Here is a 14201-nt window from a genome sequence, read left to right as displayed (position 1 = left end):
GAATAGTTTCTGTGTTTTACTCTTTCATTTATTTCTAACTTCAATCCATTATGATCTGATAGAATACATGGTAGTGTCTCTATCTTCTTGTATTTGCTACATTAGCTTTGTGGCATAATATATGGTCTATTTTAGAGAAGGATCCATGTGCTGCTGAGAAGAAAGTGTATTCGCTCTTGGTTGGATGGTATATTCTATAAATGTCCGTTAAGTCTAAATTATTGATTGTGTTATTGAGATCTATGGTTTCTTTGTTCAATTTTTGTCTGGAAGATCTGTCCAGTGGTGAGAGAGGCGTGTTAAAATCACCTAGTATTATTGTGTTATGGTCTATTTGGTTTCTGAAATTGAGAAGGATTTGTTTGACATACATGGATGAGCCACTGTTTGGGGCATAGATGTTTATGATTGTTATATCTTGCTGATTTATGCTTCCCTTAAGCAGTATGAAATGACCTTCTTTATCCCTTCTGACTAACTTTGGCTTGAAGTCCACATTATCGGAAATGAGGATGGATACTCCAGCTTTTTTGCTGAGTCCATGTGCATGGTATGCTTTTCCCCATCCTTTCACCTATAGTCTATGGGTATCTTTTTCTATGAGGTGAGTCTCTTGGAGGCAACATATTGTTGGATCTTTCTTTTTAATCCAATCTGCCAGTCTATGTCTTTTGATTGATGAATTCAGGCCATTAACATTCAGGGTTGTTATTGAGATATGATTTGGTTTCCCGGTCATTTGGTTCATTTTTTATTTATTTGTTTGACACAACTTGTTTCCTCCTTTATTTGACAATTCCTTTAGGATAATTCCTCCCTTTGCTGATTTGCTTCTTTGTTTTTCATCTCTTCCTCATGGAATATTTTGTTGAGAATGTTCTGTAATGCTGGCTTTCTTTTTGTAAATTCTTTTAGCTTTTGTTTATCATGGAAGGATTTTATTTCATCGTCAAATTTGAAGGTAAGTTTTGCTGGGTATAAGATTCTTGGTTGGCATCCATTTTCTTTCAGGGCTTGAAAAATGTTGTTCCAGGCCCTTCTAGCTTTTAGGGTCTGGATTGAAAAATCTGCTGATATGCGTATTGGTTTCCCCCTGAATGTAATTTGGTTCTTTTCTCTCACAGCCTTTAAAATTCTGTCTTTATTTTGTATGTTAGGTATTTTCATTATAATGTGCCTTGGTGTGGGTCTGTTGTAATTTTGTGTATTTGGAGTCCTATAAGCCTCTTGAACTTGATTTTCCATTTCATTCTTCAGATTTGGGAAATTTTCTGATATTATTTCATTGAATAAATTGTTCATTCCTTTGGCTTGTTTCTCTAGGCCTTCCTCAATCCCAATAATTCTTAAATTTGGCCTTTTCATGATATCCCATAGTTCTTGTAGATTCTGTTCATGATTTCTTACCATCTTCTCTGTTTGTTCAACTTTGTTTTCAAGGTTAAATATTTTGTCTTCAATGTCTGAGGTTCTGTCTTCCAGGTGTTCTATCCTATTGGATATGCTTTCTATGGAGTTCTTAATTTGGTTTATTGTTTCCTTCATGTCAAGGATTTCTGTTTGGTTTTTTTTCAATATCTCTAACTCTTTATTGAAATGATCTTTTGCTTCCTGTATTTGCTCTTTTAGCTGTCGATTGGTGCGATCATTCAATGCTTGCATTTGCTCTTTCATCTCATCGTTTGCTTCTCCGATCATTTTAATTATGAACATTCTGAACTCCTTTTCTGTCATTTCTTCTGCCATGCTGTCATTGGGTTTTATTGATGTAACATCTAGATTTGTTTGCAGCATTTTCTTTCCTTGTTTTCTCATATTGTTCAGGTATCAGTGGACCGCTGAGATATTGCAGATTTCCTCCATTGACTTACAATATCCCTGAAGATTTCTATATATATCCCCTCTTAGCCTTCAGTAGGCTGAAATCTTGGAGGAAGTTGATAATGCGGTGCTCCACAAGGAAGCTGCCTCTCTAGGAGTGGTGGCCTTCAGGTGGGGTATAATCCCTGCTAGTGGGCAGAGGTGCCTCCACTTGTTGACCAATGGTCATCCAAAGGGGACCTAGGCTGCGGGCTGAGGCAAGGCCTGTTTGGGCCTGAGTCTCTGGTTTTACCGTCCTTGTGGGGAAACCTCACCCAGCAGGGAAGACTCACCCAGTAGGGAGGTCTTGCTGGCCAGTTCCCTCCTAGAGGTTCCCCTCAATTTACAGCTACCGCCTGGGCTGGGCTGCCTTCCTCTGCAAAGTTCCCAGGGGCCCGGGAGCCTCACCCTTCGCAGATAAATCTCCTTAGGCTGCCCCTCCTCAGAGAATCTGCCCGCAGGCCTGGAACCTTCGCTCCGCCCTAAGCCTGTCTCTGTGCGGCTCTTCCACCAAGAAGCCTCCTAGATCCTGGGACCCTGCTCTGCACCTAATCGCCTGGCTATGTGGCCCCTCCTCTGAGCAGCCACCTGGGGCCCCGTACAATCGCTCTGAGTCCCAGAGACCCGCCACACGCCTCTTCCTCCAGATAGCCACCCAGTATTCCGGTGCGGTCACTAGGAGTCCAAGAAACTCACTTCGTGCCTCCATCTCCCACCAACCACCCGTAGCCCTGGGCAATCAATCACTCCGAGTCGAAGTGACCCTCCCCGTTCCTCCTCCTTCTCCAGATAACCCCCCCGGGTGTTCAGGAGCGGTCGCTCTGACTGGCTCTGAATCCACATGACCCGCTGCATGGGTCCTCTGGGCAACCGCCCGGAGCTCTGGTGCGGCCACTCAAGACCAGGCGACCCACCACACTTCTCCTCCAGGCAGCCCCCCTGTGTTCAGGAGCTGTCACTTTAAGTCCAAACAACTCACCACTCGCCTTCTCCTCTGAGCAGCCGCCTGGAGTGCTCATGCAGTCACTGCGAGTCCAAACGACCCGCCGCGCTCCTCCTCCTCCTCCTCCTAGTCCTCCGGGCAGGCCCCGGGGTTCAGAAGTGGTCTGAGTCCAAACAGCTCGCCACGCAGCCCCTCCTCTGGCAACCGCCTGAAGCTCTGGTGTAGTCACCCCGAATCCAAGCGGCCGCGTTCCTCTTCCTCCTCCTCGTCCTCAGGGCAGGCCCCGGTGTTCAGAAGCAGTCGTTCTGAGTCCAAACAGCTCGCCACGTGGCTTCTCCTCTGGCAACCGCCTATAGCTCTGGTGCAGTCACTCCGAATCCACGCGGCCACGCTCCTCCTCCTCCTCCTCAGGGCAGGCCCCGGTGTTCTGAGTCCACACAGCTCACCTCGCCACTCCTCTCCTGGGCAGCCGCCGGAGCCCCAGTGGCTGCTCCGAGTCCCAGCGCTGTGCCGAGCGGCCTCCCTCACGGCGCTCCCAGCTGTCCGAGTTCACTCCTCCAGTGGGGGGAGGGGCGTCTCGCCGGCAGCTCTACTCCACAAAGTTTTCCACGCTCCGGGACCACCGTCCCATCCAGGACGCCTTCCCAACTGGTGAGAGTCACCCGGCTGCTTTGAGTTGGTCCCAAGTGTCTCAATATCTCCTCTTTTGAATCCTGAGTCCTGGAGCAAAATGAAATGCAGCCACCCTCTAGGCCGCCATCTTGAAACTCCAAGAATAAAACTGTCATCCCAGGGGCTCAGATGGCTGAGGCAGGAGGATTGCAAGTTCAAAGCTGGCCTCAGCAACTTAGTGAGGCCCTAAGCAACCCCTTTTCCCTTTTTACTTTTGAGAACAAAGAACAATTCACTTTTCCATAAGTTATTATGACTGCAGTTGATACCGCCATTGCCCACTGACAAATTCTGCTTCCTCTAATGTTGAAGATTGAACACTAGAGAAGCACTCCAAGGCAAGCATATTAAGCAGGCTTTATTAAAAAGTAGTAATATTACCAACTTCTCCCAGGAGGGAGAAGGGGGCCATGCTGATGATGTTCTAGAATCCCCGAAAAAATGCATTTAAAAGGAAATTTCATGAAAATACAAAGGAGACCTGTACAGGAGACGGGTGGAGGAGAAGGGAAGAAAAAGGGGAGGTAGTAATCAATGAAACCAACCAAATTATATGTATGACTATATCACACTGAATCCCACTATTTTATGTAATTATAATGCAAAAAAATGTTAAATAAGTCAGGCAAAAAAAGAACGCATACCATAAAATTCTCTTATATAAAGTTCAAAATCAGGCAGAACTAAAATGTAAGATTTATAGATACATGCTTATTAAAGTTTTCTTAAGTAGGGAATTAATTATCTTAAATGTCAAGATGTAGTTGTTTGGGGAGGATGGAAAGACATTATGGTTGGGAAGCCACACATAGGCTTCTGGATGCATGCTATTTCTTAACCTGAGTGGTAGTGATGAGGTGTCATTTTAAATCATTAAGTGGTAGTTTTATATTTTATGCATTTTTGTATTATATGTAATGATAAAATTAAATGTTGTATGATATTGGCACAAGGAAAAAAATGGACAGATGGAACAGAATAAAGAACTAAGAAACAGTTCATACCCATATATGAGAATTTGGTATACAGTAAATGTTGTATCACATAATTTAATGACAAAAAAACACATGGTTTAGAACATGTGCTGGGAAAACTGTCTCATTAGAGGTAAAAATATTTTTAAACTGGATCCCTACTATCAGAGTATACAAGGAGAACTCCCGAAAGTTTTAAAAACTTACAGTAAGAGGTTATAAGTTAATACCATTTGACCCAGCTATCCCACTTCCCAGTATGTGTCCAAAGGATTTAAAATCAGCATACTAATTACATACTACAGTGATGCAGACACATCAATGTTTATAGCAGCTCAATTCACAATAGCTAAGCTATGGAACCAACCTACATGCTCACCAACAAATGACTGGATAAATAAAATGTAGTACATATACACAATGGAATATTTCTCAGCCATTAAGAAGAATGACTTTATAAAATTTGCCAGTAAATGGATGGATCTGTAGACTATTATGCTAAGTAAAATAAGCCAATCCCAAAAAACCAAATCTCACTGACATGTGAAAGCTAACCTCCATGAGGTGGGGGAGGGGAAGAATAGAAATTCAGTAGATTAGACAAAGGGGAATGAAGGGAGTAGAGGGGAATGAGAAAAAGAAAGACAGTGGAATGAAGCTGACATAATTTTCCCATGTACATATATGAATACACCATGGTGAATCCCACCGTTGTATACATCCACAAGACTGGGGTTCTAATTGGAATAAGATATATTCCATGCTTGTGCAATTATATCAAAATGGGTATGACTGTTGTGCATAACTAAGAAGAACCAATAAAAAATAAGTTAATGGCAAATATTGTAATATCTTCCTGACATATGAGGCAGGGAAAGAATTGTAAAGAACAACAAGAGAACAAATTATAAGGTCAAAGATCATTAAGTTAATTGCATAAAATTAAGGAAATCTATTCAATGAAGGACATCATTATCAAAATTTTTAAAAAATCAGAAAACAAACTGTTGTGATGAGGAAGAACTGAAGGTGACCCAGACATCTATCCAAGAAGTAGACAGGAAAAAATGTGGAATATCGTGTAGCAGTTAAAAGAAATAGTATGTGTTACTCTGAGTGAAAAGAGGAAGAAAAGGGTAAGATGGACAGTATTTGTCACTTCTGTAAATTAATACAACGTTCCCAGCAGAATTTCCTAAGAACACATGCGACTAAAAACACATACATTCAACAGAATGATTTCCTATAAGGGAAAAGGAGGGTTAAGGGGATTGCCCAAATCAATGATGGGGAGTGCCATAAACTGTACGATCCCCAGTGTCCAAAAGTCCCTGAGAAGAAAGGGAAAAAATGTAAAGAGAAGAGGAAGGTTTGAAATGGAAAAATAAAATCATCCTTTCATGGGATTTCTCTCCATGGCAACTCTGTGTGTGTGTGTGTGTGTGTGTGTGTGTGTGTGTGTGTGTGTGTTATACATTTCCTGGAAAAATGCTGAATGCATTTACCAGCATTGTTTTATGAACATAAAATATTTATTTATATCCAATTGTTCTGTACATTGTTCTCTTTGCTTCATAATATACTCTGGACATGTTTCCTTTTCAGCACTTAAAAATCTACCTCATTTTTTATCAGATATATTATTTTTATGTACTCCAACTTAATTTTCCTACCAATAAATATGTGCTTGCTTTTCAAGTTGTTTGCTATTAGACAAATTTGCTTTTTGAATTGTTTACTATTAAGCAATGTCCCTGAAAATATTCTCATATATACATTTATGGGAAGTTTTGTCAAGTATATTCACAATGTAAATCCCAAGTGCTAAAATTTCTCAGTTGAAACAGTCAAAATATGCATTCATTTAAAAATGTGATAGATACTGTCAAATTATCTTCCCAAAGATTGCAACAACATAAAATCTCATCAAAAACATCCTAAAGTATCTATTTCTCCATACTTTTGCCAGTTTGGGATATTACAAAGCTTTATTTTATTTTTTATCCATCAAGTTGAAAGATTGTATCTTACTGGTGTTTTGATCTCCATGTTTTTAAATATGAGTGAAATTGAGTATATTTCCATAATTTTCCAGTGAACTGTATGTTCTTATAACTTGCCTATTTTCTTCTGAGTTGTTTTACTTCCTCATTCATCTGTACAAGGGTTATTTTTGCAAATTAAGGCAATTAGCCATTTTATCATATGTTCTGCAATTACATTTTCACAGTCTGTCTTGTCTTTTGCCAAACAGAAGTTTTAAATTTTTACACAGTCAATTTTATCAATCTGTTCCTTTATGGCTTCTGGGGAATAGATATTTTAAATTTTATTTTGTGGGTTGAAAGTTTAAGTGCTTTTCTGAGACGAGTGATTAAAATGTCTGGGGTGAAGAGGGGAGAGGAGTAATTGAGACAACTGCCACTTACAGGCAGAACAAAGAATTTAAATGAAGAGGTGGAAAAAGTGCTGGTGCAATAGCCCAGCTAGGCCAGCGTCTGGGGTAGCAGCATCCTGGCAGGGCCTGTTATATCTTTCTACTTCAAGGGAGTTCTTAGCTACACCATTGCACAGCCCAGACTGGTCCTGAGACAGGAGGTACCATGCCTACTGCCTTCTGGACTGGCACAGAAGGGAGCTCTCCAAGGTAAGTGGACAAGGCAATTATCTGAGCTTTTGAGGATATTTCAGAATAGGATGTCTATGTTATGAAGTTGATAGAAATGAGCATACTTGTCGTATTGAATCCCACAGTCTGGTTTCCTCCACTGGGGTTCTAAAGGAGATTAAGGGTGAAAGAAATTTTTCGATTACTATTTTTATTTCTTGGTTAGTCTAAATAAGGGTTTGTCAACTCTATCTTTTCAGAGAGAAAAAAAAACCAAAACCTCACAGTTGCACTAGTCTTTTCTATAGTTTTTATATTTTTGCTTCATGCATTTCTGTTTCAATCATTTTGACTCCCTTCTGCTAACTTTGGGCTAAGTTTGCTTTTCTTTTTTCTAGTTCCTTGACATGTAAGGTTAAGTTGCTAACATGACATCTTTCCTTCATGTAGGCATTTATAGCTACAAATTTCTTTGTAGACCTGCTTTTACTGCACCCTGTAAGTTTTGGTATGTTTTGCTTTTCATTTTTGTTTCTCAAGATTTTTTTATTTCATTTTTTATTTCTTCTTTTACCCATTGGTTGTTCAGGTGTGTGTTGATTGGTCTCCATGTATTTGTGAATTTTCCTCGTTGGATAGCCTAGAAAAAAATAGACACATTCCTAGAATTATACAATATTCTAAGAGTGAATTATAAAGGAATAAAAAACCTGAACAGACCAATTACAAGTAAGCTAAATAAATCAGTAGTCTAAAACCTCCCAAGAAAGACAAGTTCAGGATCAAATGGCTTCATGGCTTCACAAGTGAATGCTAACAGGCATTTAAAGAAGAATGAATGCCAATCCTACTCAAACACTTTCAAAAAATTGAAGAGGTGGGAACACTTCCAAACTCATTTTATAAGGCCGGAATTACCTTGATACCAAAGCCAGATAAAGACACTATAAGAAAATAAAATTACAGACCAATATCCCTAGTAAAGAGATTATAAGATGCTTAAGAAAAAACTAGCAAACAAAGTTGAACAGCACACTAAAAGGACCATTCACCATGATCAAGGGAAATTTATCCTCAAATGCAAGGATGTTTTAACACATGCAAATCAATAAATGTGATACACCATATTAACAAGAATGAAGGATAAAATTCAAAGGATCACTTCAATAAATGCAGAAAAAGCATTTGACAAAATGCAACATTCTTTCGTGATAATAAAAAAAAGAACTTCTGGTAAATTAAATATAGAAGGAATGTACCTCAGCATAACAAAGGTCACACTAGCATTATAATCAACAGTAGAAAAAATTCAAGCTTTTCCTTCAAGATCAGGAAAAAAGACAAAGATGCCCACTCTTGTCATTTCATTCAACTTAGTACTAAAATTCTAGCCAGAGCAAATAGACAAAATAAATAAATAAATAGCATTGAAATAGAAAAGGAAGAAGTAAAATTATCTCTTTCGTAAACAACATAGTCTTACTTATAGAAAATCCTGAAGACTCCACCAAAAACTGTTATAACTAATCAACAAATTCAGTGAAGCTGAAGGATACAAAAATCAATGTACAAAAATTAGTTGTGGGCCGGGCTTGTGGTTCAGTGGCAGAGCACTTGCCTAGCATGTGAGAAGCACTGGGTTCGATTCTCAGCACTGCATATAAATAAATAAAAATAAAGGTCCATTGACAACTAAAAAATTTTTTAAAGAAATAAAGGCAAATAAAACAAAAATTAGAATAAAGGACACTGTGGCATAAGAACATACATTAATAAAATTTAAAACAACTTTTTTTTAAAAAGTCAGTTGCATCTCTACATACTAACAATGAACTATCTGAAAAAGAAATTTTTAAAAATTCCATTTAAATAGCACCAAATACACACATTTTTTAAATGGTCAACAACTACATGAAAATGTTCTGAATGTCACTAAACATCAGAAAAATGCAAATCAAAACCACAAAGAGGGCCAGGCACTGTGGCACACACCCATAATCCCAGGGACTCAGGAGGCTGAGGCAAGAGTATTGCAAGTTCAAGGCCAGCCTGGGCAACTTAAGGAGACCCTGACCAAAATAAAATACAAAGGGCTGGGGATGTAGCTCAATGGTAGAGCATTCATGGGTTACATCCCCAGTACCAGAAGAAAAAAAAAAGAAAGAAAGAAATGTCTACTCACACATGTCAGGATGGCTATTAGCAAAAAGACAAAAGTTAAATATTGGTTAAATATTGGTGGGAATGTAAATAGATACATCAACTATGCAAAGCAGTGTGGAGGTTCCTCAAAACATCAAAAATAGGATTACCATGTGATGCGGCAATTCAATGAAATTGGTAGCTCAAAGTGGGCACAGTGGCACACACCTGTAATCCCAGCAATTTGGGAAGCTGAAGCAGGGAGACCACTATTTAGCAAGGCCCAAGCAACTTAGCAAGACCTATCTCAAAATAAAATAAAATAAAAAAGAATAGCGGTGTAGCTCAGTGGTCAAACACCCCTGGGTTCAATCCCCAGTGATGGAGGAGGAGAAGGGACAGGGAGGGGAGAGGGAAGGAGAAAGGGAGGAGAGGGAAAAGGAAAAGGAGAAGAGGAAGAAGAAATCAGTAGCTCATGAGAGATACACTCCCATGTTCTTTGCAGCCGAGACCTGAAAACTACCTAAATGCCCATCAATGGATGAATGCATAAAGAAATTGATTTGTGGGAGTGTATTGGTAAAACATGGACAATAAAAACTTATTTTAAAGAAAAAAGGAAACCCTGCCATTTGCAACAACATGAATCTGGAGGATATTTTGCTAAGCAAATTAAACTAGACACAAAAAGCAAATACTATATAATCTCACTTATAATAGAGAACCTAAAAGATCTGAACTCATAGAGGGAATAGAATGGTGTTTGGTAGGGTGGAGAGGATGGTAGGAGAAATAGGAAGATGCTGATCAAAGAGAACAAACTTCCACTTATAAGGTAAACAAGTTCTGGGGCTGTGTTAATTAACTCAATTGTGATACGTCATAATCATTACATAGACATACCTATAGCAAATTCTCATGTTGTACACTTCAAACACATACAATCTAAGTTATCAATTAAATATTTTAAAATAGAAAGAAAGAAAAGTTGAAAAAGTCAACAGGTTTTGTTTTTGTTTTTGTTTTTGTTTTTTAACTTCACTGGTTGAGTGATGTTGAAGTTTGCCAGAAATGGGTGGTGACACAGCAACCCCATTAGTGGTTCCATTAGAGACCTTCGGCCCCGGTGTGGCAGGAGGTATAGAACTGTGTCACTGGGTTGAACCCAGCCTTGGTTTTTAATGCAAGGCAGGGGAGGACTTTGATAGCTGGTGAGCACTGCAGCGCACAGAGGGAGGGAACGCAGGCGGACAGTATCTCCATCTCCCTCCACCTTACCTCCCTGACCCTCCCTGACTGCCTGACAGGAGTGAGCACGCTCAATAAGTTTAACAGAAAACCAGAAGCAAACGTTCATGCTCCACACATAGTTGCCTCCCAGGAGCTCTGCTGTTGTAAATGTTACAGAACTTGAACTATGTAGGCTAGAAGTGAATTGCATTGTAAACTTTTTCTACTTCTTGCAATTTTCTCATTGAGTCACTGTGCCTTTCTCTTTTGTATTTTATAGGCATATGTATTTCACAGACAAACCCAATATGACAATATTTCAAGCTAAGGCGATATGGAAGAGGAGACTCCTAGGCCCACGGACAATACCAATCAGGTCATAAAGCCATGTGGACATTTTACTTTATTGTACTAATTTGGTTACCTCCCCTCTCCTTGATTCATCACTATTTGTACCTTCTAATACACTTGTGCAAAACTATTTAACATAGAAATCAACTTATGATTAGCTAAAGTCAGCCCTTCCTACCTCAAGCCAGTCATTTCCTATCAGCATCACATCTTCAGGAGTTTTGAACCAATTTCCCCGTATATTTGAACACAAATGTCAGTATTATAATCTTACCAACAGCGCCAGCATTACACGGTTCTACAGGATGGTAGTATATGTAACTCCAAAAAATAAGAGTCAAAAGATCCTCACACATTACTAGAGTTCCACTCAGTCACTAGCCATCGCTCTACTCTACCATCATTTCACATGACCAAACTGTCTCCCTGAGCAGGGCCATCCAGGTTTGCAGACTTCTATCCAAACTTATCAGGTCTCACAGGAAGGAAAGGGGGTTTTTTTGGTATTAGTTTTGTTTTGGTTTTAAGGTTTGGTTTGGTTTCGTCTTGGGTTTTTGTTTTTTGGTTTTTTTTTTGTTTTGTTTTTGTTTTTTTGGTACCAGGGATTGTACTCAGGAGCACTTAACCACTGAGCCACATCCCCAACACATTTTGTATTTTATTAAGAGATAGGGTCTCAATTAGATGTTCAGAGCCTCCCTAAATTGCTGAGACTGGCTTTGAACTTGCAATCCTCCTGCCTCAACCTCCCAAACTGCTGGGATTACAGATGTGTGCCACCCAGCCCTGCAGAAAGTTCTTGACTACATGTGGTCTCACTCTCTCAGGTATGATTGACGCAAGAGACAAGAACAACTCTTGCTTGCTTCAAGTCTCTTTTGAAGCATGAGCTTGATATTGGATTTCTTTCACTGCATAACTCACTTATTCATTCAATTAGCCTCTGCTACTATTCTTCCATCTTCTAAATTAATATTGTACCCAAACTTTTCCACCTTTAGAAGAAACATGAGGTTTGGCCACTTTTCTGGCCCAAGCTGCCAGCATCAAGACTGGCCTAGCAAGTGTCCCTACCTCAATTCACTCTCATTCATAAAAGATAGTGTTACATAGGTACCACTAGAAAATAGAGCGGCAACCCTAAATTTGCCAGCTAAGGAGAGGCATGACTTACCCCATCAGGACCCAGGAACTCTGACCTAAAGGTTTAAAAGTATGGTTCAACTTTCTTCTGTAGCGCTTCTCCCTGCCTCCAGAACCTGCAGTTGCAATGGTGGTCCTGGGATCACTGCATCAAGTAGGAAAAGAAGAAAGTTGAGGTGATTTGGCAAAAATAGAACAAAACTGAGGTGATGAAGGAAAGAACTGTAATCAACTTGTCAAGGTCCTATGTGAAGGTCCCTGGGAATCTGTTACCTGACTATGTGCAGTTTCTATTTCCTTTATAGGCAGACAGAATAGTTCCTGTTGGCATTTCATGCAAGAGGAATGTGTCTAGACTTAGTGCTCTGCATTGATCCTCAGGTCCACTCATTTCATGAACTCACATGGACATATCAGAACGCACACCAGGATATGCTCTTGCCAATTCCAATTACCTTCTGACTCTAGAAAAGAGCTCTCATGAGCATCAATATGCCTTACATTAATGCTTTCATTAGGTTCTCATAGTGATGTCCATAAAATTGTGCCCCCTTTAGTTGGAATCTCTTCAAGTCAGCCAGTGTTCCATTGGCCACCTGACCATAGAGCAAGGCCTTGGTCACTGCCTACAATTCATTTAAAACCCACACAAGGGGCTTTCATTATTATTCAACTCTCTTATCATTGCAAGTAAACAGCATACAATTCCACCCACTGAGCAGATTAATAACCTTCTTCAATCAGAGGCTTTCCATTTGTCCATTAGTGTAGTGGCCTTACAAATGAGAGACTATCCATCCACCTTAGAACTGCCATCCATAAATTAAGCACCTCTTTGTTGGTTAATATGGGTCTGTTAACAGAGCACAGTGCAGGTGGCAATAGGATCTATAAGCTCTTCAGGTGGTTCCAATGTCAGTCTTACAAGAAGAGGCTACCTACTTGTGGAAACCCCCAGTAGCATGTTCTGGTACCAATACTTCCATTTTATTCTGGAACTCTTCAGGGCACTATCATCCTTTTTAGAGTGTTTCTCTGACATGATCCAAGTCATTATGGGCTCAGGTTTAAGGAGTATTTTATGTCTTCCAGTCAGAGGGGCCATCTCTATGAATGCCAGGAGCAAGCTAGTAGTTGTCTCTCAAATGGTGTGTTTCTTACTTTACTATCCAGGAATGTTCTGGTACAAAATCCCATTGGTCACCTCTGGGTGGCACTCATAAGCTTTTGCAATAACCTCTAATCTACATACCTATGTGTACTATACAGACACTTTCAAAATAATGTATGAGTTGAATCATAAAGGCCAAAAAAATCAGGAAGGAAACTACTCTTTGCAATTTCAACATGGCTGATTTGGGGGGGAGTCCAATTCAAATACAGCCAAATTGGGGGTAGTTTTATAGATAAGAGTTAGCACTGTTCCCAGTGTGAAATATGCCTCCTTCAAAACCCAAATAGACCAACAAAACACAGGGCTTCTTGTTTAAATCTAGGGATAGGTATTGACAGCAGTTTTTTGTTGCCTGTATAATATCATCTTGTCTTTGTATTCCTATGAATTCCACCATTGGGGCCAGCCCCTGGACCTATACTGGATTTATCAGCCAGCATCTATGGGTTATATATGTCACCCATACATTTAGGTTAGTTCTCATTTGGTCTTCAGTTTCAGATATTAGCATGGTATAATCAATATAATGTCATCAATCAAAGAATCTGAATCAATCCAAATCTCCTCTAACCAAATTTTGACACCAGTTAGTGAATTCAAATAACTCCATATAGTATAAGCTAGAGCCCTTCCCATATGAAGGCAAACTGCCATTGGCTATTTTTCAAGATCAGGATAGAAAAAATATAGCCTTGGCCACATCAATCACTGAGTACTACTCTCATTTAACCTCCTGTACTTCGTGTACTATTGATCTACATCAGGGACTGATAATGCTATGGTTGGCACTACTTTATTCAAGCCTTGTTTTCTGCTACTACTCTACCTGAGCAAGCCCTGCTTTTCACAGGTCATATGGGACAATTGTACAAAAAATTCATTGATAACATCCCTTCAGCTTCTAACATATCATTGATTTCTTCTTGTGTGCCAGATATCCTGTACTGTTTCAGTTTTTTAAATTTGTTCTTGCCTTCATATTTTTATTTGTGCATTACAGTTATACACAGTGGTGGGATTCATGGTTACACATTCATACATGCACTCAATATAACAATATAATTTAGCCAATACCATTCCCCAGTATTTCCCCTATAATGTTTC

General features: G+C 39.6%; 1 protein-coding gene across 1 annotated transcript in view; it reads left to right on the top strand.

Moving 5' to 3' along the window:
* The window catches only part of LOC306651935 (dehydrogenase/reductase SDR family member 2, mitochondrial-like), a 76242-nt gene extending 64281 nt beyond the window's left edge, over window positions 1-11961 (top strand). Inside the window, exon 12 of the mRNA XM_079124934.1 lies at window positions 10710-11961. Within this exon, the coding sequence (XP_078981060.1) occupies window positions 10710-10741 (32 nt within the window). The 3' untranslated portion in view covers window positions 10742-11961. The remainder of the gene's footprint in view (window positions 1-10709) is intronic.
* The last annotated feature ends 2240 nt before the right edge of the window (window positions 11962-14201 follow it).

This window comes from Sciurus vulgaris (assembly GCF_902686455.1).
Source record: "Sciurus vulgaris genome assembly, chromosome: 2".
In the NCBI taxonomy this organism is placed as follows: Eukaryota; Metazoa; Chordata; class Mammalia; order Rodentia; family Sciuridae; genus Sciurus; species Sciurus vulgaris.
The sequence above is the reverse complement of the archived record's forward strand: the minus strand, read 5'-3'. Positions and strand labels throughout refer to the sequence as shown.